The 25,275-nt window shown below is 34.5% G+C and overlaps 1 protein-coding gene and 1 pseudogene across 10 annotated transcripts in view; both read right to left on the bottom strand.

Moving 5' to 3' along the window:
• The window catches only part of BIRC6 (baculoviral IAP repeat containing 6), a 210,366-nt gene that overhangs the window by 103,568 nt on the left and 81,523 nt on the right, over positions 1–25,275 (bottom strand). For 5 of the 10 annotated variants that reach the window (XR_006269389.1, XM_043468277.1, XM_043468280.1 and 2 more), the window contains 17 exons: positions 20,007–20,194; positions 18,910–19,233; positions 18,577–18,676; positions 16,323–16,537; positions 15,850–16,058; positions 15,174–15,520; positions 14,347–14,566; positions 13,707–13,840; positions 12,831–12,968; positions 11,333–11,460; positions 9,301–9,432; positions 8,263–8,478; positions 7,465–7,648; positions 6,691–6,846; positions 4,652–4,785; positions 3,875–4,028; positions 1,187–1,303 (listed from right to left, as the gene is read on the bottom strand). Coding sequence is in view for 9 of the 10 variants with exons in the window: in XM_043468277.1 (XP_043324212.1) it covers positions 1,187–1,303; positions 3,875–4,028; positions 4,652–4,785; positions 6,691–6,846; positions 7,465–7,648; positions 8,263–8,478; positions 9,301–9,432; positions 11,333–11,460; positions 12,831–12,968; positions 13,707–13,840; positions 14,347–14,566; positions 15,174–15,520; positions 15,850–16,058; positions 16,323–16,537; positions 18,577–18,676; positions 18,910–19,233; positions 20,007–20,194 (3,096 nt within the window). In the remaining variant the exon portion in view is untranslated. The remainder of the gene's footprint in view (positions 1–1,186; positions 1,304–3,874; positions 4,029–4,651; positions 4,786–6,690; positions 6,847–7,464; positions 7,649–8,262; positions 8,479–9,300; positions 9,433–11,332; positions 11,461–12,830; positions 12,969–13,706; positions 13,841–14,346; positions 14,567–15,173; positions 15,521–15,849; positions 16,059–16,322; positions 16,538–18,576; positions 18,677–18,909; positions 19,234–20,006; positions 20,195–25,275) is intronic. The other 5 variants (XM_043468279.1, XM_043468281.1, XM_043468278.1 and 2 more) reach the window with 4 other exon arrangements.
• LOC122442785 lies at positions 2,160–2,284 on the bottom strand (annotated as a pseudogene).

Genomic DNA, 25,275 nt, shown 5'->3' with positions numbered 1-25,275 from the left:
TTGAAAAGAATTGTGAACTCTCCTTCAAAGAAGGACATGACATGCTTCCTAGGTTCTAACTAGTACCCCTATACTTTTATTCATCACCATGCCCACCACATTTTCATTTTTCTTGACCTAAGAAAAGTAAAAACATCACCATCTCCCTAGCACAGCTCTATCTTAAGGTAGACAGGCTGCTACCTCAACTGTACTCACGTGACAGAAGCGGATCTACTGAAGTCTAGCACATCGACAGTCAGCAGACCGTGTCCTATTGGCCAAATCTGGCAGGCCAGCAGACTCTGTAACACGGTTTTCTTAATAGCCACAGCTATTCACTTAGGTGTGTTGTCTACAGCGGCTTAAGTCAGAGCAGAACTGCAGAACACAATGCACAGCCCAGAGAGCCTAAAATATTTACTACCTGGCCATTCACGATAAAAAGCTTTTCTTCTTTTGCTATAGATAATTTTGGTAGTAAGTCCTCTTAATTCTGTAGTTCAGTCAGACCCATTTGGCTATCATCATGATATGTCTTTCATCTTTCATATGTCTTCAAGGAAGATAAAGATGTTACCAGCAAGAAACCCACTGTATCATAAATCTGGATATAATGCAACAAACTCCTAGGCAGCTAGCTACGCAGGCTTCCCCAAGAATGTCATTAACCTCACACAAATAACAACATGACTCAAGTTTTTGGACTGAACTTAAGAACACTACATGGAGGTGTTCTGCTCCCCTTCTACTCTCCAAATTCATTAATCCTCTATCTTATCTCTCAACTTGCTACTAAATTAGCAAGGGAGAATTTAAAATCTGTCACTGGTAGTTCCCTGGTGGTACAGTGGATAAGAATCTGCCTGCCAGTGCAATCTCTGGCTCAGGAAGAATCCACGTGCCGTGGCCAGCAAAGCCCGGGTGCCACAAGTGCGGAGCCAGCGCTCCAGAGCCCGAGAGCCGCAACTAGTGAGCCTGTGTACATGCTCCACAACAAGAGAAGCCACCACAATGAGAAGCCCACGACTGCAAAAGAGAGTAGCCCCTCGTCACCGCAACTAGAGAAAGCCCTTGCAAAGCAACAAAGACTCAGTGCAGCCAAAAATAAGTTATAAAAAAATCCATTGTTACTGAGTACATCTGACGATAATTGAGAGATAAACTGTTAAGTGTAACACTCTTAAGAGTGGTGACTTTTACATACATGTAGGAGATGTATTTGTTAATGCCTGTAAAATGGAATCTGCTTCCAGGGTAGACATCATTTTCAACATAAGTTCTGCTTGCTGTTCGAGTCCAACTTCTAGGCGAGCATCTAGGGCTACAAAAAACAATTAAAAAACAAAAGCTATTTAATAATTATTATTCATGTCCTACTTCCTACAACAAAATGCTGACATCTGAGCCCCAAACGGTGAGGAATGCATCTTCATGGTAGAACAACCTGGCATGGGTCCCAGAGGTACAGCAGGTAACAGTATCTGGGCAAAGGAGGCTAAAGACGGGACAGTGGAGATACCAAGGCACCAAGTAAGGGAAGTGATGACAATGGAAGCAAATAAATTAAGGATAACGAGACTCAAGCACCTCGCTATCAAGAGAAAAGAGAAATATGAACAAAGGAAAAATAAAGCCTATGGAGTTAGATTAGTTAGATTAACTGATATATCAATGTGAACTTGCGGGATGCTAGATAGACAAATAAATACAGAAATAAATATAACCACAAATGTGTGTACACATTCCCTAGATTTGTCCATCAAGAGACCACAGAAACAGCCACAAATTAGCAACAAGTGTATCTAGTACTCAAATCTTGAATTCTTCCACTAAAAGGTTTTGAAATATCTTTTTTGTTCACGAAGTGGCTAATTCTCAGTCTGGGAAAGTAAATGATGAGCTTGGGGCATCTTGTTATGCCAAAAAACAGGGAAATGTTCAAAGAAAGATGAGGATATGTCAAAAAAAAACCAAAACAATACAGAGACCAGTTTAAAGGAGATATCACTGGTCAAATCAGGGCAATTTGAATATCAAAATAAATAATGATAACTGAATTTACCTAATGCATAGAACTATACATTTAAAAATGGCTAAAATGGAAAACTTTATGTTCCCTATATTTTAATTATATACTTAATGGTAATAACAAATTTTTTTTTTCTTTTTTTTTTTTCCACTGTGCAACCCACTTCAGTGCCTGCAGCCTACTGGCAGAGGCCAGGCAATGGTTCGGGGCCGCGTTTGCTCTGGCATGGGACACTATGAGAGGCGCAGGGGGTAATAACAAATTATAACACACTGAATAAAAAAAGGAAACCACTGGTCTATTCAGAAGTAAATGGATAAACCATTAACTTCTTTTTAAAAAAATAACAATTTCCAAGTATTCTTCTGTCACTCCAACCAATAAAACTTTTTTTTACAAAAGGGAAAAGAATAATTTTTCACTGGAAAATTTTGATAGACAACTCTTTTATCAAGTAATTAGACTGAAGACCACCAGCAATGATCCAAATCAAAATCATGAGCGACCTAATAGGATGCAATAAGAAAAACCCGACACTACAGTTTCCTAATATTACGGCCAAAGTCACATAAGCACAATCTAATCATGAGGAAATAGCATACAAACCCCAAGTGAGGGAAATTCTACCAAAGAACTGGCTTATAACCTTCAAAAGCATCCAGATCATGAAAGTCACCTCTGTAAAAGTGTAGCAAGCTGATTAACACTGAAGAGATATGGTAACTATAGTTCACCCACGAAAAACACTTTGAACTGCACAAGTCAACTTACACGGATTTTTTTCAATAAATATACACTACACGACCCAGTTGGCTGAATGCATGGATGCAAAGGGCTTCCCAGGTGGCACTAGTGGTAAAGAACTTGCCTGCCAATGCAGGAGACCTAAGACACTAAGGTTTGATCCATGGATTGGGAAGATTCCCTAAAGGAGGGCACTGCGACCCACTCCAATATTCTTGCCTAGAGAATCCCCATAAGCAAAGGAGACTGGCTGGCTGCAGCCATTAAGGTCACACAGAGTCAGACAGGACTTAAGTGACTTCACACACACACGTGCGCGCAACTTTAGAGAGAAAGAACCAACTGTAAAGTTACACACAGACTTTCAACTGTGTGGGAGTGAGCCCCTCTGCTCCCCCATTACTCAAGGGTCAACTGTAAAATGCAACGCACACTTTTGTACTGGATCATTTTGCATAAAGGACATTATTTAGACACAACTGCTGAAACCTGAATGGAGTCCTGGTTAGTACTAATGTCAATTTCCTGATTTTGATGGAATGTGCTTCCTGATGTGTTTATGTAGAAGAAATGTCCTGCTTTGTAAAACAAAACAAAATAGAAAAATATCAGATTAACAACTTACTCCCAAATGGGTCAGGATAAAGCTGTTCTCTGTATTATACTTGTAACTTTTCAGTAAATGTATGGTTGATTCAAAATTTAAGAAAATATTTCATTGAAAAAAGAGTTATATACTCTGTGACTAGAAGAGTGCAAAAATAGTACTCAACATGATTTCATTCTGCTTACAAATAAAATATAAATTTACTATTATAATAACAATAAAAATAAAAGAAAGTGCAATAACAATAAAAATAATTAAAACCACTGGCAAACTCACACAACTCACAAGTATATTTTGCTAAGTGTTATTTTGAGAAACAAAAGATGGACCATAAATAGAAATGCTTCCAAACTGACCAACACACAGCTCTCAGTGTCAGTCACTCTCAAGGCACCCCTGCATAATAAACTCTCTCAGCATACATTCAGGATCAAATTCTCAGGAGACCAAGAGGACACAAACTGAGAACTTGTTTTAAGAATAGCTTGTCTTGATAACAGCGCCTCACTTACCCTGAGACACTGAAACACTAACTGTCTGTGATCCATTCTTCTCTGCATTTGCTGGTGGCTTTGCTACAGGAATTCCAAGACCTCCAATGTACGGGTTGTAATTGTAGGTACCATAATCAGCACCCCAATAGTCATACCATGTACTGCTTATTGGCTTAAAAAAATAGAAAAAACTGTGGTTTATTTTTGACTCTTCACTAAGAGTAACATATTATTTATACCACCTTAACGCAAACAGGGCTACAAAGGAAACATTCCCCTTACCCTTTAAGTTTTTAAAACATAAACTTAATGATCCATAGGAATGGTTCAGAATATTCCATTGTATCCCCAAGTCTAAAAAGACCTTATTTATTAGAATCTAGTATCTTAATAAAATCCCTTACAAACAAAATAAACTGAAGTATTAGAGATGTATCTCTTTTAGAAAGAGTAGCGGCTAGTAAAGACACAGACTCTGCAATGAACTCAACCTGGATGAGCTTAAATGCTGCTTGAAACACCAGTACTCCATAACCTTACCTCCTATGTTTATTAATGGTTCTTATTAACATTTAAGATAATATTAGCAGCTATATTAAAAAAATGATGTCAGTTCTCCTTATAACATTCTAATAGTATCATAAAAAATCTACTATAGTATCTATAGTAATTTAATTTTGAGCAAACTAAATAATGGGTTACATTAAGTGTATACTTTCCTCTTTTAAGTAATCAATAAACCAGAAGTATAAGATGAAAGATTTTAATTGCTAAGAATATTTTAGTGGATCATACCTTAAAGACTTTGGCTGCAAGAGGATCCTTTTCCAAATCAATATCTAAAGGATCAATGTCAACTTCCATTAGATCCTGAAGTAGCTCAAGGTCAATTTCTTTATCTTTTTCCAAAGAGGAAAGAGGAGGTGCACCTTCAAATAATTTAAAGTGATTTTTTTGGTGGAATATATAAAATTTACCCAATATACTACTGCTTTTAATTACAAAGTAATTGCATTTACTTAAATATAAAATGTTTCTGATACAGAAGTCTCTCAATTTTTATACTTGACAATTAAGCAGAAGTAAGTACACAAACACATGACCCTATAACACACAATTAAAAACACCAGTGCAAAAAGATAAATAAATAAAAATAAAAACACCAGTGCAATAGTATGTAACTTCCTAGGGGAAAAGACCATAGGATTAGTCCTTGTTGAATCAAGTTATGTAAACTTTGTTATTAAAAATAATCACTAACGATTTCTAGAATGAACAATATTGTTCATTTTATTGCCTCAAATATTTAATTCATAAATTACACCCAATAGTTAGGGAAAGAAAACCCATTATTAAAGTGAAAAGTAAAGTTTTAAGAACACTGCTATTCACCTTATTTTTCTATCATGAGTTAGAAACTATTCTGCTCTCAGATGATTGCAAATGCTTGACCAGCCTTTTATGCCTTCCAACCTTTCTATTCCTTTCTTTCTCACCCTTTTTTATTCAACATATATTTATACAATGTCAAGAAAACATCAGACTCATTAGGGTTTGAGTATATGAAGATCAATAAAATAAATCTCTACCTTCCAATAAATTAACAGGGGTTCAAAGGTGAGGGTACACAACAGAAATTAAACCAAAGACAGCATGGTAGCTGCTACTGGAGGCAATCAAGGAAGTAGGAGCACCAACAGCAGTCTCCACCATAGCTGGTGGTGACGGGAAAAGCTTCTTGGAGGAGGGTAGCTGTATGTGAATCTCAGACAAGTTCACTATGCAAACTAGAGAAGAAAGTCTACTCCAGGTAAAGGGACTATCGGACAGAAAGGATAAAATCATGAGAGACTCTAAGATTAAGTAATGAAACAAATGAAATGACTGTAGCATTGCAATATATAAGGAAATAAACAGAGTCTTGAAAAGTAGGGAGTACACCACAAAGGTTTGTACATGCTAAGATGCACACTATAGTTTTGAAAAGGCAGAAAACAAAGAAAGAAAAAAGACAAGAGCTATTGCTGTCTTTACCACTGTGTATTTTTAACTGCTTTCTAGCTTGTAATTCCTTCCACAGAGCCAAGACTGTATCAAAATAACATGTATCAAATAACATGGAAAAATAACATTGTATTTTATTTAACAAAAATAATTGTATTTATTTAACAAATTTAAATAAATTGTATTTATTTAACAAATTTAACAAAATTGTATGTATTTAACAAAAAACATTCTATTTATTTAACAACAACAAAAAAAAACATTGTATCAAAATAACATGGAAACTGAGAAAGGATATCATTTTACTAGAAAAAGCATGCAAAGTGCTTCCCCGGTGGCTCAGCGGTGAAGAATCCGCCTGCCAATGCAGGAGACAGGAGATGAGTCTGGGTCAGGGAAGACCACACCTGCCGTGGAGCACTAACCCTGTTTGCCACAACAACTGAGCCTGTGATCTAGAGCCCAGGAACTGAAACTACTGAAGCCTGTGCACCCAGAGCCGGTGCTCTGCTCCAAGACAAGACACCACAGTCAGAAGCCCACACGCTGCAATGAGGAGTAGCCCCCGCTCGCCGAAACTACAAAAAGGCCCATGCAGTGATGAAGAACCAGCACAGGCATAAACAAATAAAGAAAAATTATTTTTAAAAAGAAGCATGCAGAAAATCAAAGTAAAACCTGTTTATCAGAAAAATACTGACATGGTTACTAAGGCCAAAGAGTTACTATAAAAATTTTACACTTCATTAATATTCTTAATTTTGAAATTTAAGTTCACATTTTTAAAAAAAGAGCTAAGGGTATGTTTAGTTAAAAAGCAAACGATGTACCTGTCATATCATGTGTCAAAGGTTCATCGATGGTCTCCAGCAGCTGAACTGAAGACTGCTGCAGGGAGTCGTCCGAGTCACCAGCTGTTGCGCCTACATCATCACTCACTGTTCCTTCCTCCATGGCTTCTGCAGCTACTGGAGCCAGCAATTCTCCTGCAGGTGAGAAAATCATCACCTTAACTGCTTTAGTAATTAGTAAAGACACCCAAAACATGTTTTTTCATCTAGTATAGAGAATAGCATGTACACTCTACCAACCATAAAAGATTCTGAGGCAAATGAGTCCTCATTTATCCAAGGAAATGCTAGGGCCTTCCACTGCACTAACTTCAAATGCTAAATAGTAAAAACATAAAATGTGTGCCTTATGAACAAGGAGTCATTATCATCACTTTAAATATATTAACTCACTTATTCATCAAAATAACAATAAAGATGTTTTTATTATCCTTATTTTACAGATGAAAAAAACTGAGGAATAGGGAGTACCTTCCTCAAGCATACCAAGAGAACTTGGAAGCAGCCCACTGCTGGTATTAATAAGGAAGCAGACTAGCTCCCGTATACCTGCACTTTATAACCTAATTCCTCCATAAACACTTGCATTTATCACAGGTGGTAACATAATTAAACACAGAAATAATTCAAAAAGGTTGCTACTGCTGAGATAAGACATTTTACACTTTTGAGGGATACAATTTCCTTTAATGATTAGTCAAGCATCAACAAGCTCATTTTGATATACCTTATTAAAAATAAATCCTAACAAACCTGCTAAAATATCCTGTAGCATACAAGTTAAGGAATATTGAGCCCAAGCACCACCCCAAGATATATCTCCTCTATTGAAGTCAGTTCCAACCAAAAGTAATAGCAGTCTTTCCAGTTGGGGTTCGTTCACAATCTCACATAGATGTATAGTTGGCCTCGTGGCATTTGCAATGCGTGCAAGAACCTGTAATACATTTTATAAAATCATACACTTAAGTAGCCATTACATGTTTTCTCCAAAAATAAAGCACTGAAGTAACTTCAAATAGAATGCATCTGATGTCAAAATATAACTGTTTGACATGAAATGCAAAGGAAATGTAACTTCATGGATCAAAAGTTAAAATCCGGGTAAAAAAATGAGTTGAAAAGTTCAATTTCTACAAACAATGAATATGCTACAGGAAAGCCTTCAGGGCTTTTCCCTCTGGAGAAGGGAAAGGCTACCCACTCCAGTATTCTGGCCAGTAGAATTCCATGGACTGTATAGTCCCTGTGGTCACAGAGTCAGACATGACTGAGCGACTTTCACTTCACTTCACACTATTTACATTTCAAGTCTACATTAATCTAGTTTTAACTAGATTAAAAATGTATAATAGGTCTCCTAAAAATAAGTGCCCAAGTATTTCTAAAATCTTTCAAGGCACATTAAAAAAAATTAAACCGCATAAAAGGAAAACCAAAGCACTTTTATTTCTCTTAAAACTCAATTTAAAACTGTATTTTTTTCTTCATTCTTTTTCTTATTCTCTAAGCCTGTAATTATAAATTAGGCCTATTAGTTTACTTACTTACCTTGCAAACAAATAATAAGAGATCTGCATGGCATGTAAAATCCATAGAGAGGAGAAACAGGACAAGTTTCTGGACTACTGAAATACAACGTTCATGGGCCAGAGTAAATGGAAGTGGTTCTATCTCTGGACTTTCTTTTGTTGTTGTAACTTCTGTGTCTAAATTAGAACGAGACCACTCCGCTGTCCGACGTAACCGAATCAAATCCTTAAAGTGCTATACACAGAAATTTACAATATTAAGTCAATGTTTATTGAATGAAAATTCTTTCAATATGAGTTTATTTCTGGGATGAAAATATACACTCAGAAAACCTACAACTTTAAAGAACACGATTTTTAAGCAAACCATAAGCTTCAAAAAGTAAGATTATTAAAAACTATACTGACAATATATGCCTTTGTCTATTTTAGAATAATGTATCAGATGTCTGACAGAATTTCAGAAAGGAGGAATTCTATAAAAAGGCTCTATTAGGGCAAATCTATTACTTTAAATATTACCAAAACACCCTAAACATAATCTTTAAAGGTGAATGGTAAAGAAACCTATACATACAAAGCATAGAGTATTAATTCATTTCAAATTTTGCTGGAATAATTGTAATCTCATATTTATAAAAACACAATATGCAAACTCCGTTGCTATTGAAATGCTATCCCCCAAGTTGAAAAAAAAAAGTCATTATTTTTAAAACAACTTTAAAAATCACTGAAATTAATTTTCACTTAGAATGGACACATTAAGAAAACCGTACACATCCTGAATCCTTTTATCATCAATTTACTGGAATACAATCCACTTTAAAGAAAATACACTAGAAAAATACTTTAAGTCCACATTAACCATGTATTTCCTTGAGTTAAAGCTATCTTCCCCCACAAAGAAGTACACAGGATAGATTTTTCTGCTGATAAGCAGAATAACATAAAGCTTCCTGATCATTATTAAAGATATTTAACTATTCAAATAATTTAAAATATTAATACTAAACGGAAGAGCAACTTTTCTAATTATATTAAAAAATAAAGATCATACCTTTGAGGTAGCCTGCTTTAATTTTGCTTGTTCTACCAGAAGTTTATATGATGATCCTTTGTTACTCTGTATTTTTTCTTTTTCCATCTGTTCCACCAAAGCCTTCTGTTTTGCTTTTAATAAGTTAAGTTGCTTTAAAGAAAATGTTAATCTTATAGTTAGCAATGTTAAAACCAACAAAATAAGTTATTGTACTTCTCAGAATCCATATAGCAAACTAATGGAATAAGTAGTTTTCTATAAAGTCTAGTTTTAACTATATTGATTTTTTAAAAAATCACCTCCAAAATCCAAATAAAAGATCTCCCCATTTTGTAATTAAGAAGTAACCAATTTGTTATCCATGAAAGAAGAGAAATAAGTGGAATACTTTTTTTATGTAAGCCTCTACTGAGACTGACTAATGGAATGTTTTTAAACAGAGGAAAATTATTTTTAAATACACTAGGAAAATACTTTTACCGTACAAGAGTCCTAGCTTGGCTTTTATGGAAATCTCCTTCAAGAGTAGTAAATTTTTTGGTATGTCTGTGACTCTTATTAATTAAAAATTTTATAACTATAAATTCACATGCAGTTATTAAAAATAATGCAGAGATCTCTTTTACACTTTACCCAATTTTGCCTAACCCATTTTGCCTAACAATAGTAAAATATCACAACAGAGTAATGACATTATCACAATTCACCAAAGTTATTCAGATTTCAATGATGTGAAAAAGCTTCACATCATTTTTCTTGCAAAAGGGCCAACGGTTGCTCATAGTAGAGAAAGTAAAAGTAAGTAATTTAGTGCTAAGTCATGCTTTTTAAAAAACCCAAAGCTTTCACAAACTTTCAGAGCATACATGTTTTCATATAAATTCGCATTTCATCTTAAATTAGCTTCCCTGGTGGCTCAGACAGTAAAAAGTCTGCCTGCAGTGCAGGAGACCTAGGTTTGATTCCTAGGTCAGGAAGATCCCCTGGAGAAAGAAATGGCAACCCCACTCCAATATTCTTGCCTGAAAAATCCCATGGATGGAGGAGCCTGGCAGGCTATAGTTCATGGGGTCGCAAAGAGTCAGACACTACTGAGCGACTTCAACTTTTTTCTTTCATCTTAAATCAATTATACGAATATTTTTAAGAGACATACTAGGCTCCATACTGGATATTAAAGATACAGTATGTATCTCTATATATACTGTAAGACAAAGAGGAAGATGCATTTTAAAATATAACTATAATAAAGTACTGGTGTATGAGAATCTGACATCAGCTATAAACTCAGGTTAACAAAAGAATCTCAACAGAAGAATACAATAAGTATAACGAAAGGGAAAATACAGGATACATGGGATTATTTTATAGGATTCTAATTTAGAAACCAGGGAAGATCTCCTTGAGGAAGTGAATATGAACTAATTTCTGAAAAGTAAGTTCAATTATCCAAGCAAAATAGTAAATTAAATGTTTGGTGGGGGAAGAGGAAGGGATGGGGCAATAAGCACATACTAAAATAAATCTTGGAGGAGAAGACTGGTTGCAGGTGGTCCAGGAACTCAAATTCATTATGGCTAGGCCAAAATTCAAACCCAAAAGTTAAGACGGGCAGATGATAGATATGCTAAAGCCACGTTAAGGTAGTTTTACCATCATTCAAAGATAATCTGGAAACCACTAACAATTTAGAGGTGGAGTGATATGATCAGGTTTGTATCTAAAAGAACTCTCTAGGTGCAGCATGAAAAATGAACTGCATTGAGCAAACAAAGGCAGATATGTCTTCTGACTAGGCAAATGATGGCTGTACTTAGAAAGTAGTATCAGAAATGTTAGGAGGTAGACAGTTTAAAAGAATTTGGCAAAAATCTGTGAACTATGTATTGTAGGCATCTTACAAATAAACAAACTCAGTCTCAAAAGTGTCAAATAATTTCCCTATATTAAGTAGTTCATTAAATGTCATACCTAAGGTCTGACGGAAAGTCTACCTCAAACAATGTCTCAAACACTAAAACCACCCAAGCAAAAAAATACTGAAAGTTACCTGTTTATGATGAACTAGCTGCTTTCTTATTTTTCTGGAATATAATCTATCAAGGCTACTGCTGCCTTTGGAAGACCTACTTATGTTCTGGGTGTGCAGATTATTGTTAATAAAACTCCACTGGTTACCTACAGAGCAAGGAAAAGTTGTATTAGTAATTATGATAAATGTGATTTTAAAGTACTGCTCATACCCAGAAAGTATAAAATAATAAATGTGTCAATCACAACAAAGCAGTTTTTTAAAAAAATTAAGGAAACCATCATAAAGAAATTGCTAAGAACATGTGATCTTAGAAAAGTTAACCTAGACCCTAAGTGACTTTAAGACCAGAGTTCTCTATTCCTTCAATCTTTCCATTAAGGTAACAGTCAACTTTTTCCACAACTGTTTAAAATTAATCTTTGTACAATACCACTTTGATAAAGTCACTCAAATGTAACAACAACAAAATGCTTGCTATTGCCTATTTCAAACTCTATGCTTCTGTGCAGGTATCCAAAAAAAAGGATACTTAATAATCTGATTTAATGATTGTGAAAATAAGACTGAATAGTTAAAAAACCATGCTATATAGCTCTATTTCTTCTCATTCTGGAATGTGTCCAGACTATTCCATACTGGTAATTCTGTTCAGTTCAGGCTTAATCCCACGTCACCAATCCTCAATGAATTTTTTCACATCAGCTTTTTCTGTTCTCTTATTATCCTTTTGTCAAGTCAATTCAAATTCTTCAGGCCTTAAAAAAATGTCTTCCACCAATGTGTTTTCATAATACCTGAATGCTATGAATAAAACTAAGGCTTCACATACTATTTGTTATATTCCAACTTTACATGCAGTTGCATTTGTGTCTTACTTCTAGAGTCTGTAACTGAGTAGTGACCTACAGATAGGAATATACAGCATGATTTAAAAAAAAATCCTTGTGCATGAAAAGAATTCCCCACCCTATTCTCAAACAATGTGTATCATAAACAACTGATTAACGTATAAAACATCTCAAAAGCCCTTTAATAGTATAATCCTAATAATTTTTTAAAATTCCAAATTTTATGGAAATTCTTATCTGTATTTACATATGATATGTAGCTGCTTCATAAAGTCTTGTTAACTTGGAAAACAAGAAGAAAATAATTTATCTTACACTTTGATTTCCTTTCATTTAAAAAATTTTCTGTGCTTCAAGCTTATGGAGATTACAACTCACAAGAACCTAAGAATTTCTATATCTTGGCATAAAAGCCATGTGCAGTTAATTAATAGAAACGTTTTATAACAGTAAATGGAGAGACACACTAAACACCATGAACCACAGTGACCCTTCACAGGCTTCCTTCTCATTAGCTCCACGTGTATGTGTGTGATCACTGCTGAAGTTAACTAATATCTCACATAAATTACATATAGCTGGAATCTCCAGGCCAAAGTCAGTTCTGGAAAAATCGCATAGTCATTCAAAATCCCCATCAGCAGATTATTATAAACTTGTGATACCTGTCATAAACCTCTCCCTGTCTTTACCATTCAAAGGTTTCTTTGCAGCTGCTGCTTCATCTTCTACAGTTGCCACATAATCCAGCAACCTGGACACGAGCATAACAACCCAACTGATCATGGGGATATCTAGTACTCCTGCATAGAAATGAAAGGGGGGAAATAGTCACGTGACCCTAAGAATCCTAATGAAGTCTGGTAAAATAATTATAAAATTAAGATATTTTATAACTTCAAAATACACCATATAATTATCAACACTAATATTTATTTATAGTAAGCCTCAAAATTGAAACCTGGGGCCACAAACTGAGTCACACATCAAATCTAATGGAAGGTTTAACAGATCTTTCATGGTACAAAAACAGATCCATAAGTATAATTTGAATCTAACAGGTAATAACTTAACAGAAAACAAGGCATAAGAAGCTATTCTTAGACTTAAAGGGGGCTGAAATTTAAAAAAAAAGCTCTCAATTTACAAGTCATATAGTTTTACACTGTTTCAGAGTTTTTATTCCAGTAACAATTTTCTTGCTCAAACGAAGCTCATTATTAATAAACAGAACAGCAATGCTGCCAAAAAACTTAAACTTAAGAGCCTGATTTTAATCATGATAGTATGAAAACAATATACACAATAATTTCCAAGTTCAAAATTCACATAAAGAAAAGGTAACACATTGAAAAAGCGGTAACCACAAGGCAGTCAATCACATGAACGCTGGTCATTCTAAAAAGTCTGTATCACAAAAATATCAACAAAATGTGCAGCAAAATGAATACTAAAATAAATATTTCAGAGTAGATAGTTTATAAAAACTGTATTTACAGGAATCTTATGTTTTTACTGAAGAACACTAATTTAAATAATACCTTCTGTCCTCCTATGCATGGGTAACTGTGGCTGAAGAGGTGACAGTAAGCTATCCAACAGGTTAAGTAAGCTCTCCAATACTCCACTGTTACTAAGTGATCTCTGACCAATGCAGGAAAGTAACATGAAGACCCTAAAAAAAAAAAGATACAAATAAAACACTGGGTATGAATCAATTTAACTGTTCATATTCAAAATAATTCACACTGTAATTTAAGAGCGTAATGACAGACTATTTGGTTATTAGTAAGACTTATATCTGGAAGCACAATGTTAAAAATAGCTCTTTTTAAGCTATTTGCTTATATTTTCTAATTTTATCCACAAGAAATCAGGTAGAGACAACATTATCACAGACTCAAAAAAATACATTTGACTCATATAGTAATAGAATCTGATAGGAAATACTTGTAAACACAAATCAATAAACTCCATAGATTCAGTTAGGAAACAAAAGAATATGGTTCAGTTATATCATGTACAATCTTCTTCAATATGCCCTTCACCAGGCACTGCTCAAACTCTGAAAAGACATGCTTAATTTTTCCACACTCAGTATCCACATACATGACATTTCCAATTTGAACACCGTGGGAATAAACCACTAGTAACATTTTATTCCAGCATTTTCTGACCTACCTATCCTGTGGAAAGATGAGAAGTTGCTCGGAATTGTACAATTCCTGAAGAACATTAGAAAGAAACTGGCCCCACCATCTTTCACCACCACACAGCTGGACAAGCAGAAGACCAGTATGCAACCGTATCTTCGGGGTTCCACTGATGCACAGGTGTTTAAAAAGCTCTTCACAGGCCTGGGCATGGAACGTACTCTGCAAAACTGCAGGAACAGAGTGTCCTATTACAAGAAAGAAAACAGTAAAATTTCCTATTTAAGAGCATGCTGTAGGATCAAAATCAGCATTCCCAGATAGGCTTTCCTCCTATATGTGGAATTTTAATTGCTAAATATTTGGGGAAAAATTAGCAATTACATCAATTATACTTCTTCTATGTGGAGTTGGGTGAATCAGATAGCTCTGTGTGTGTGTGTGTGTGTGTGTGTGCACACGTGCATGCGCATGTGTATATATTTGGGTGCACATGGTCACAACCATATGTAACGATCAAAAATAGCTCCTGGCTAGAAACTGACAGTTCTGTTAGATTAGCAACTTATTAACAGCTTTCAGTGTTGAAATTTCAAATAGTAATTATTATTTTGCCAGTTAACACAATGATGTGGAACATCAATAGCTGAAACTCAAGAAAAAATTAATCACAGATTTAAGAAAAACAAATAAAAATAAGGGAAAAAAAATCACTCAACCTAAAAACACATTTCAAAAACATATCAGAAAGGATATCAAAATAAATAGTACCCAGTAAATATTAATACATTAAAACATACAAAATCATATGAAATGTATTTCCAGCCTTTTTAAGTACTTAAGCTAAATACAAACCATTGGAAGAGTGAAGAAGGCTGAGCAAAGTGTCCAATAAATATCTGATGATGGTACGTAACTGCTCTGTGGAAGACGTCTGAATTAGATCTTTTGGGTCTGATGTTTCACTTAACATCTTCCTACTTGCACCAAGGGCTACTCTGAGCCTCTGCACTGCATTATGAGCCAAATTTAGTTGAAGCTGTAGCTGGATACAGTCCTGATATGCAGAAAAAACTCGACTGTCCTCCTCGACTGCCTTGTCTGGCTTTCGCAAAAAGTACTGTGCGTTGTTAGCGCTGTTGAGAGGAGGAAGATCAATACTTTGCAAAAGAGTTTCCAGTCGATGACAAGCTAAGTTATACCTATAAGCAAAAAATAAATGAACAAAATAATTCTTGCAATGTTCTCTTTAAAATACATATACGAATATACACTAAAAAATAAAATCTCTAAAACAAGTTAACATACAACCATTAGAAAGAATTAATCAATTGGTAAGTAGTAAAAAAAACCAAACCAACAATTATTTAATCACATTAATGCATTAAACATTATAACATGCTAGTGTCCTCCTGCTTTTTGCCCTTCTCTATACACTTATGAAAAGGCATTTCTTGACCAAGTATATGCAAGACATTATACAAAACATACAGCTTCAATAAGTTAAAATATACACCAACTTTCTACCAACCTGCACTGTATATCCTCCTGTAGAGCAACCATCATTGCTAAATGCTGGTCAATTTCTGGTTGGTTTGCAGATTCTCCCTCTCCCCTCAGAGGATCATGCATTAATTTCAGTTCACTCTCCCAAGGCAAGATATAGGTATGACCATAGTAAAATCCTAACGGGATTTTAGCTCTGGCATTTGTACTTCCATAACGTCCAATGACAGTGATCTGAAATGAAAACTTATAAATATACATACCTACTCATCTACAACAATGAAAATCTGAATCATGTATTTAAAAAAAATTATTATAAAGATACATTTTTATTAAAGTGCAGTTGATCCACAATACTGTGTTCATCTCTGCTGTACAGCAAAGTGATTAACTTATACATATAGTTTAAAAGGAGACTTTAAAAGTATGTCTGAATATTCTTCACAACTTATCAGAAACAGAGAGAGTGTATCAATTCATCTTCTTGAAGTTCTTTACCTTCATGAATCTGCACACTGGAGGTGGTATCAAATCATGAAGAATTAGTGAATGGGTGCTAATATCAGTTGCCACTACCAATCGCCTCCCATCGACCTCTTCTCCTAATGTCCAAATGTCAATTGACAAGGAGGCCAAGTCTCCACAAGTGGGAATCAATACGTCTGTCAATAGTATTGGTCTGCCAAAATCCAAGGTCACAAATCTCCTTGCTCCTATGAGACAGAGAGAGCAACAGCTGACATAAAAGACCGCAACAATTAACCACAAGATACACTCAGAAACAACTTGGAACATTTATCTTAAGACATACAATCAACTTACTAAACTACAAACAATTAAGAAGTTAAAAATTCTCATTCAAAAATTGTCTAAAACTTCCATCTGTATTAAACTCCAAGATTTAAGTTAAAAATATATATAAGAATAAGTTACTGTGAAGGCAATCAACTGTACACATAAGCTTATTTTAAAACTTTAAAACCAAAAGAGGTAAATCAGCAAAAACAGAATATAGATGAACTCAATAAACTACCTATCTGTTCTTCTTTCAGTCACTTGGTCTTTTTTTCTTCTAATTTTACAACTAAATGTATTAATGACGCCAAATTTTATTATTTGATTTTGGTTTTCTTAAGCCCTGTTTAACATCTTTTGGAGCTGCATCTTACATTGGGGTAAAGATGTAAAGGTAAAGCTTAAGGCCTAAACCACATGTAGGCATTACTACCACACTAAAAAATCTCTTACTAAGGCCCTACAATGGAGACAGATAAAGCTTATCTCAAACAGTGCCTCCCTCCCATATTGATACATCACTGTCTCTTCAGCTCAGTACCAGATGAAGCAGAAGGCTTACTATTAAGGGCCACACTGAAGAGGCAGCATGTCTTCTCTGGGTAAGCTCATATTAACGAAAGGCAACAATGATCTGAGGGGAGAGCAGGTTGGCATCTCACACACATTTCAGGAATAAGGTCAATTACTGAAATAGTAGGCAGAATCATTAATAAAAAATCCTAATTATTTTTCTCCTTGATTGGGTTTGGGCCAGATAGCAATTTTACTAGTTACACTATATGGTGAAGGAACCCAAACTAAATTTAACTAATAGGACTAGTGATATCTCCACAGAGCAGTTTTATGGAAAACCAGGGAGGTATCAGTAATTTTTCCTAAACAGGTAAGACTACTGAATGAAAAACATAATTCTCCCTTTTAGGGGGCTAACATGCCATAGTCAACCCCAGAGATAAAAAACCAAATCAGAGTGTAAACAACTGCTAACACTTCATAATAAGACTGGACGCATAAGACTGGATGATGAATTTCACTCTAAATGCCACAAACACTAATGCTGCTACCAATGAATGGTTAGTTGGGCAGAAAACACTGTCAACCTCTTTTAAAAAACTCTTCCAAAGAGGAAACTACCCACTGCAATAAAGCAAATATGGTTCAACTCTTCATATAGTGAAACTAATACAGTACTCACTATAGTCACATTACTTACACCTGCGGCTGATTCATGTCAACGTAAGGTAAAAACCACCACAATCCTGTAATTAGCCTAATAAGCCTCCAATTATAATAAATGAATTAGTTTAAAAGAAAAAAAAACACAACAAGGATTTTGTTAAGTTCTGCTGCTGCTCAAGCCCAGAAATAACAGCTGGTAGGGTAATAAGGGAAATATTTCCTATGGTGTATTAGTAAACCTGCTCTAACTGAAAGCACCCATCCTGATCATAGGTCTCTAGCAATATAAGCACGGTAGAGGCCTAACTAAAACCTTAGTTATCCAGAGACCATGAAATGTTAATCCTACGCAGTTACTATCAGTAGTAGTAACTCTGTCAGCTATTCTCAAAAAAAATGGTTCCAAGATTAGAACCATGAGACTGATGCTAGTCTTAGAAATACCTCTTTAAGCATCATTTTTAGTGTAATTGTAACTATGCAGCTACAATGGAGGCAGATACTTATGCCAACCATAGCCCAAGAGGTGAGATTCTTACACAAATCAAACCCGCTGCCTGGACAGAATGAATGAAACTATTCAGCAGCACGCTTCCAATTCAGCTTCACCAGTACAGAGTCTGAGTCCTAATGTGATATTTGCTCTTGGTAAAAAGCACTTTCCCAAAAGCAGATGTGATTTATTTGCACAGGAAAATCAAACTACAAAATACTGTCTTCTAAGAACCAATAGACAAAGCAAAAAAATATATACTTTAAGAAAATCAAAGATTACCTGAATGCATTCGCTCTATAATAATGGACTGGTGAGGCGGAGGTTGAAGAAAATGTGAAGCATGAGAAATTGCAAGGGCTAGACCAGAACCAAGTGGATTCTAGAAAAGAAAAAAGTATAACTCTATATTGATATCACTTTTGCTCCATAAAAACTAATAACCATAAAATGAAGTTAATGAGTCTCATTTCCTGATGTATATTCTGTAATATTTTATAAAATAATCTGATTTGATATTAACAAGTTAACTGAATTTGCCTTCTAAAGTTAGCGTATACATCAAAATATTTTTTAATGTCTAAGCGAACACCTATTTAAAATATAGTAATTTACCATTCTGGACTTGTTGGAATTTTTGTTATGTGCAGCAAGATTGACTGCTGGGGGATCAATAACTGAGCCTGGGAAAAGCTGTGCAAGTTCGGCATTAATCACAACGGAAACTGCTTCATTGGGTGGGGTGAGTGGTGGAGTCATAAAAAGTGGTGTTGTTTTTGGAGTGGGTGGAATAACGTCAGATGGATGAACGAAGAATCCAGGGGCTGCCACTGGGTTGGAAGGCACAGAGTTGTGAACAGGACCTACTGCTGACGCTGCTGACGCTGCTGCAGCTGCTGCAGCTGTTGTCTGATGTAACTTGGCTTCCAGCTTTGCTTTCTGTAAAAGAAGTAAAAGCAACAAATATAGACTAATCCTGCCTGCCTATACTGTGGGGAACACTACATGGTATTTATTATGAAAATAAACATGATTAACTGGGTCCTAGTGCGATAAAAATGAAAATAAGTAAAAAAACGGGCTCAATATGAATGGCGTACTTCTATGTTGCATATATATTTCCTTAAAAATCTAATATTAAATTTCCTGAGTATTTGGGCAGTAGGACCTTCTCAAAGCAAAGGAGGAAAAGAAGCAGAACAATTAAACCTAAGTAAGGAAACAAAATTCTTCTCAAAACAAAATATTAACAGGAAGTGGATTCTCATGTTGCCTAACCTGACACAATCTGTCACTAGGAATTGTATAGTCCACAACAAAACCTCCAAAACATCTGCTATTATTACTAAGTTTTAATTCACATTTATTTAGTGTCTTTAAATGTTGTTTTAGGTTTTACAATGCATAAAAATAGTAACTGTTAACACTTATGTTTGACCAAGAATATTTATAAACAGAATAAAGAATGGATTTTAAAGATTACAAAGAAAATATCAATTATATTCCCCAAGATATGTACTATAAAATGCATATATATAATTTTTAAAAATTTAAGTATATCATGAAGATGTTACCTCAATTTTTGCAGAAAATGGTTATCTCAGATCGGTCAAACCTAATTTCCTTTATGAAAATAACAGTCATTTTTACAGTAGTTTTTCAGCTTTTGAAGTTTAGAGACAGCATGAACAAAGAGCCAAATAGTCTCCAACCTGTTGCTGAAGCTTCAAAAGCTGCTGCTGTTTCTCTTGCAGCACCTGTAGCTGTTGCTCGGCTGAAGCCATTGCATGAGAGAGAGACTGCAAAGCTACCTGGGCTGCTGAACTCAGGGCTGTCGAAGCTTCCCCAACTGTCCCAGATGATAGTCCACCTACTGCAGGAGTAACCCCGAAGGAACTCACTGGCATAAGACAAAGGGGGAGAAACAGGATAAAGAAAAGGCTCACAGAGAAACATGTACAAAAGCACACTACTTTGACACTAAACAACAGTTAATTTTCATTTAAAAAATAAAAATCTTGAGAGGAAATCTTAATGGTAAAACTATATTGATAATAATAGTATTCAAGTATAAGGGATCCAAGAATGATATCTTAATCAAAGAAAATTAGTATACTTTTAAGTTTAAAAATATTTTTAGCCTGAAGACATTTCATTTAATATGGCTAAAATGAAAATACAAAACAATAATCTTATATAGTTTTAGCATGAGAAATAAACTGATTTTTGCTTTACTAAGATTCTATAGAAACAACACCTCTTCTCCCTCCCCTAAAAAGCTAAAAAAAAAACCAAAAAACAAAAAAAACTTTCAATTATAAGAACATCGTTTAACAAGACTGCTGACACCGATTTCTCATTTTACAACATAGCCTAAAAAGAGAATCCGGCCCACATACAATATGTAAAGCAGTGTTTCCTCAGAACACTAACAGGAAGAGAAACATGTCCTATGCACAAATAAGTCTGGCACACACTGCTTACCCATGAATATTACCATTTTTAAAGATCTATAAAATTACACAAGTTTAAAATATTTTTACTCCCCTTTTCAATGTTATTCAAATATGTAGTATAAAAGAACTTTTTTTCCCATTAAATATTTACCAGTGTCTGTGTAAAACATTTTGAAAAAAGCTGAGATAAAAACTTAATTTCATAAACTCACACAATCTTCGACAAGAGAGGCAAGAACATATATACAAAGGAGAAAAGACAGCCTCTTCAGCAAGTTGCACTGGGAAAGCTGGAGAGTCACATGTAAACCAATGAAGTCAGAACAAACCCTCACATCATACACAAAAATAAATTCAAAATGGCTTAAAGACTTAAATATAAGACATAACACCATGAAACTCCCATAAGAGAACATAGGCAAAACATTCTATGAATAAATAGACATAAATCACACCAATGTTTTCCTAGGTCAGTCTCTCAAGGGAATAGAAATGAAAGCAAAAATCAACAAATGTTGATTCAACAATGAATGAAATCAAACAAACTTACAGGCAGAGCAAAGAATACTATAAACACACAAAAAGACAACCTATGGCCTGGGAGAAAATATTTGGGAAAATGCGACCAATAAGGGCTTAATATCCAAAATATACAAACAGTTCATACAACACAACAATAAAAAAACAAACAGCCCAACTGAAAAATGGGCAGAAGACCTAAATAAAAGAAGACATACAGAGGGCCAATAGACACGTGAAAAGATGCTCAACACCACTAATTATTAAGAAAAGTGTGAAACAAAACTACAACAAGGTATTGTCTCACACTGGTCAGAATGGCCAAATTAAAAAATCTACAAGTAACAAATGCTGGAGAGAGGGTGGAGAAAAGGAAACCCACCTATGCTGTTGGTGGGAATGTAAGTTGATACAGTCACTATGGAAAACAGTATGTAGGGTCCTTAAAAAACTAAAAATAGAATTTCTGTATTATTCAGCAATCCCACTCCTGGGCATATAACCAGAGAAAGCTCTAACTCAAAAAAACGTACATGTACCCCAATGTTCACTGCTGCACAATTTATAATAGCCAAGTCAAGGAAGCAACCTAAGTGCCCATCAAAAGATGAATGGATAAAGATGTGGTATACATACACAATGGAATACTACATGGCCATGAAAAAGAATGAAATAATGCCATTTGCAGCAACAGGGGTGAACTTGGAAATTATTACATTAAGTGAAATAAGTCAGAAAGAGAAAGACTCACTTATACGGAGGAAAGACAACTGCTACAATAATAGGAAATGTAGAAGTTACCCTGTAGAGCTAACCTTAGTGGCAGAACTAGGGTTAGAACCAAGGGCTGTGTGAAATCAAATATAACGTTAGGCACAATGCTGAGTAAGGAACTTAACTCATTTAAACTTTGCAATGGCCCATGAGTAGGTAATATTTTTACCCTATTTCACAGGTAATGTATCTAAAACTGAGGGAGGCACATAGAAAAAATTAACACAACATTTAAATCAACCATATCCCAATAAATATAAATAAGTAAAACTGAGGGAAGTAAAAATTCACTCATAAATATTTGAAAAGTAGGAGGGGGGAGGTAATTTAACAGCATATCTTGACATTTAACAATGAGTATGTTATGCCAGAATTCAAATAAACTATTTTTTTAAAACTAAGTTATAATCACAAAATAGAAATAACAACAAAACTGTGCGTAGCCTCTTACAATAAAAAAATTTCCTCTATTAAAAAAAAAAAAGATCACTACACTGAAGCCATCCAATACCTCATGTAACATGCACAAATTCAACTATATGAGTTTGGTCAAAGAAAGTGCAATCATATCTCATATATGCTGTGCGCCCCAAAATAAAATCTACTTGCTCTACCAACTGTTCCACCAAAGCAATAGCAGTTCATTCCAACTCTAGAGGGAAAATTATTAGACTTACTGAAGCATTTATGTTGTCCTTGTACTTTTGGGATAATTTAAATGACTTTAAATATTAACCATGTATACTTTAGCCTTCTACTGACTTTAAAATCTAATGCCCAAATAATATTCAAAGGAAAATGAGCTAAATCACGAGAAACACATAAAAGACAAACAATCCAGGAAAAATGTCATTCTGCTACTACAAAAGCAAAGAAAAAAATAAAGAGACATGAAAAGGGAATTGTAAGGTAAATCCAAATGAATACTGAATACAAAAATCATAACAATAACCTCGAGAATTAAAATAATATAAAATTAAGGTATGAAGTCATATTGCCATATAACTCAAAGTAGTGATTAAATAATGTTCAATATATTTGCACCATATGGGAAAAAAAGTAACTGGATTTCTGGATGTCAAGGATGTATATTATGCTCTCTGGGATAACTGCTAAAAATAATAAAAAGAAGAAAAATAGCTCAATAAAAATAGAGTCACCAATAAAATGGAGACAAAGGGAAAAAAAGAAACATCTAGGCAAGATAAGAACTCTAACAGAATACATAAAATACATGGTAGATTTGAATACAAATATATTAGTAATTATATTAAATGTAAATAAGCTAAATACTCCAATTGAAATAAACAGGACAAAAAAGGTAAGTACATTCTGCTTATAAAAGACATATCTAAAATAAGGAGATTCTGAAAAGTAAAAATATATACCATACAAATAGTAACCTAAAGAAAGCTGATGACTGGTACAGAAATATCAAAAGAAGCAATTTTAGGAAAATCAATGCTAGAGAGAGATAATAACTAACAATAAAAGATTCAATTCATAAAAAAGATACAACCATTCTAAATTTGTATGATAGCTTCAAAATGCATAAAAGAAAAACTGCTGAAACCAAAACAGACAAATCCACAAGTATAATGACAAGAATTTAACATGCTGATCTTATTAACTCAAAAAAAAAAAAGAAAAGAAACATAAAATAATCAATAAAGAGAGAATCTGAAGAACACAATTAGCAAACTGTATATCCAAGTGGATATACAGAGTACACTTCACCAAGCACAGACTAAACGTAATGGGTGAATTTAACAATCATAACATGGAACTTCAACAGCTGACCAAAAAATACATAAATGCAATTCTATACCACACAGACCTTACTCAACCAGTGTTTAGGAACACGTAGCTAAGAAGTTATGAAAGTGAAAGTTAGTTGCTCAGTTGTGTCCACTCTGCAACCAACCAGGCTCTTCAGAACATGGGATTTCTCAAACAAGAACACTGGAGTGGGTTGCCATTCCCTTCTCCAGGGGATCTTCCTGACTCGGATGCAACCCAAGTCTCCCGCACTGCAGGCAGATTCTTTACTGACTATGCAGGCAGATTCTTCACTGACTAAGCCACCAAGGAAGCTGAGCTAAGAGGTTATACAAAGAAACAAATAAAAAGCTAGAAATGATTACTCTTTATAAAAAGTCAGGACAATGTTTACCTTCTTCAGAGAGTGAGGGAAAAATAAATTGAAGCGGGCATAAAGAAATTTGTTTTACAGAGTACTGGAAATGTTGTTTCTTGACCTGGTAGTCATATGGGCGGTTTGTGTTGTGATAAATTGCTTCCCTATACAATTGTTTACTGCACTGTTCTGCATTGAGTATTGTATTTAACAATTAACATGTTTCAAAATAAAAGGACACAGAAGTTGAGAGACTACACTCATCTTCTAGCACCTTATGATCACAACTCAGGATTTTGTCTTAAAATTTAATAAAATCCCTCTGCTGGCAACAATTTTGATCTGATTGCAATACAAAGTTGAATTATTATAAAAGCATAGACTAAAAAAAAAAAAAGCATAGACTACTTTTGGAACGACAAGACTTGGTCCTATTATTTGCTTTGCAGAAGAAATGGGTGGGATTGTAAAGGAATACTTTTTTCAAATCAGATCTTTTGTTTTAAATTTCAAACCTTCTGAAAATATTACTTTTCCAAATACATTAATTTTCTTAAAATAAAAAAATTAATTTCATGACAGTTCCAAAGAAAAAAACCTGATTTAAAAAACTAAAGAGTTCTCAGACCTCCGGGTGGTCCTACGGTTAAGATTCTGTGCTTCCACTGTGGAGGGCATGGGTTTGATCCCTGGTCGGGGAACTAAGATTCTGCAGCCAATCAATCAATAAATCAATAAATAAAACAAAACTAAATAGTTTTCTGGAAGTTTATTTTCTTGTTATGGCATGTTTCCATACCACACTAAATGTGTAAGTTTCTATAAAATGACTGTAATAGTCCAAGAAAACAAACATAAGTAGATATTGATCCTTCTGGCATCTCCACGTAAAAGAAATAAAAAATTTTATTTTAAAATTAAAACTCTCAGCTAGATAGATAAGCCATGAATTTCACTTGGTTACTTCCACAATTGCCAAGAAATATGATTCTGAATAAAAAGGCACTCAAACAACTGTTAAGCTCTCTTTAAAACATGCTGCCATTCTGCACCCAAGTGATTAAATTTTTCATGACTTTCATGACTTCTAAGCAA

This window comes from Cervus canadensis, chromosome 5, assembly GCF_019320065.1.
Source record: "Cervus canadensis isolate Bull #8, Minnesota chromosome 5, ASM1932006v1, whole genome shotgun sequence".
Classification (NCBI taxonomy): Eukaryota; Metazoa; Chordata; class Mammalia; order Artiodactyla; family Cervidae; genus Cervus; species Cervus canadensis.
This window is presented reverse-complemented; position numbering and strand designations above follow the sequence as displayed.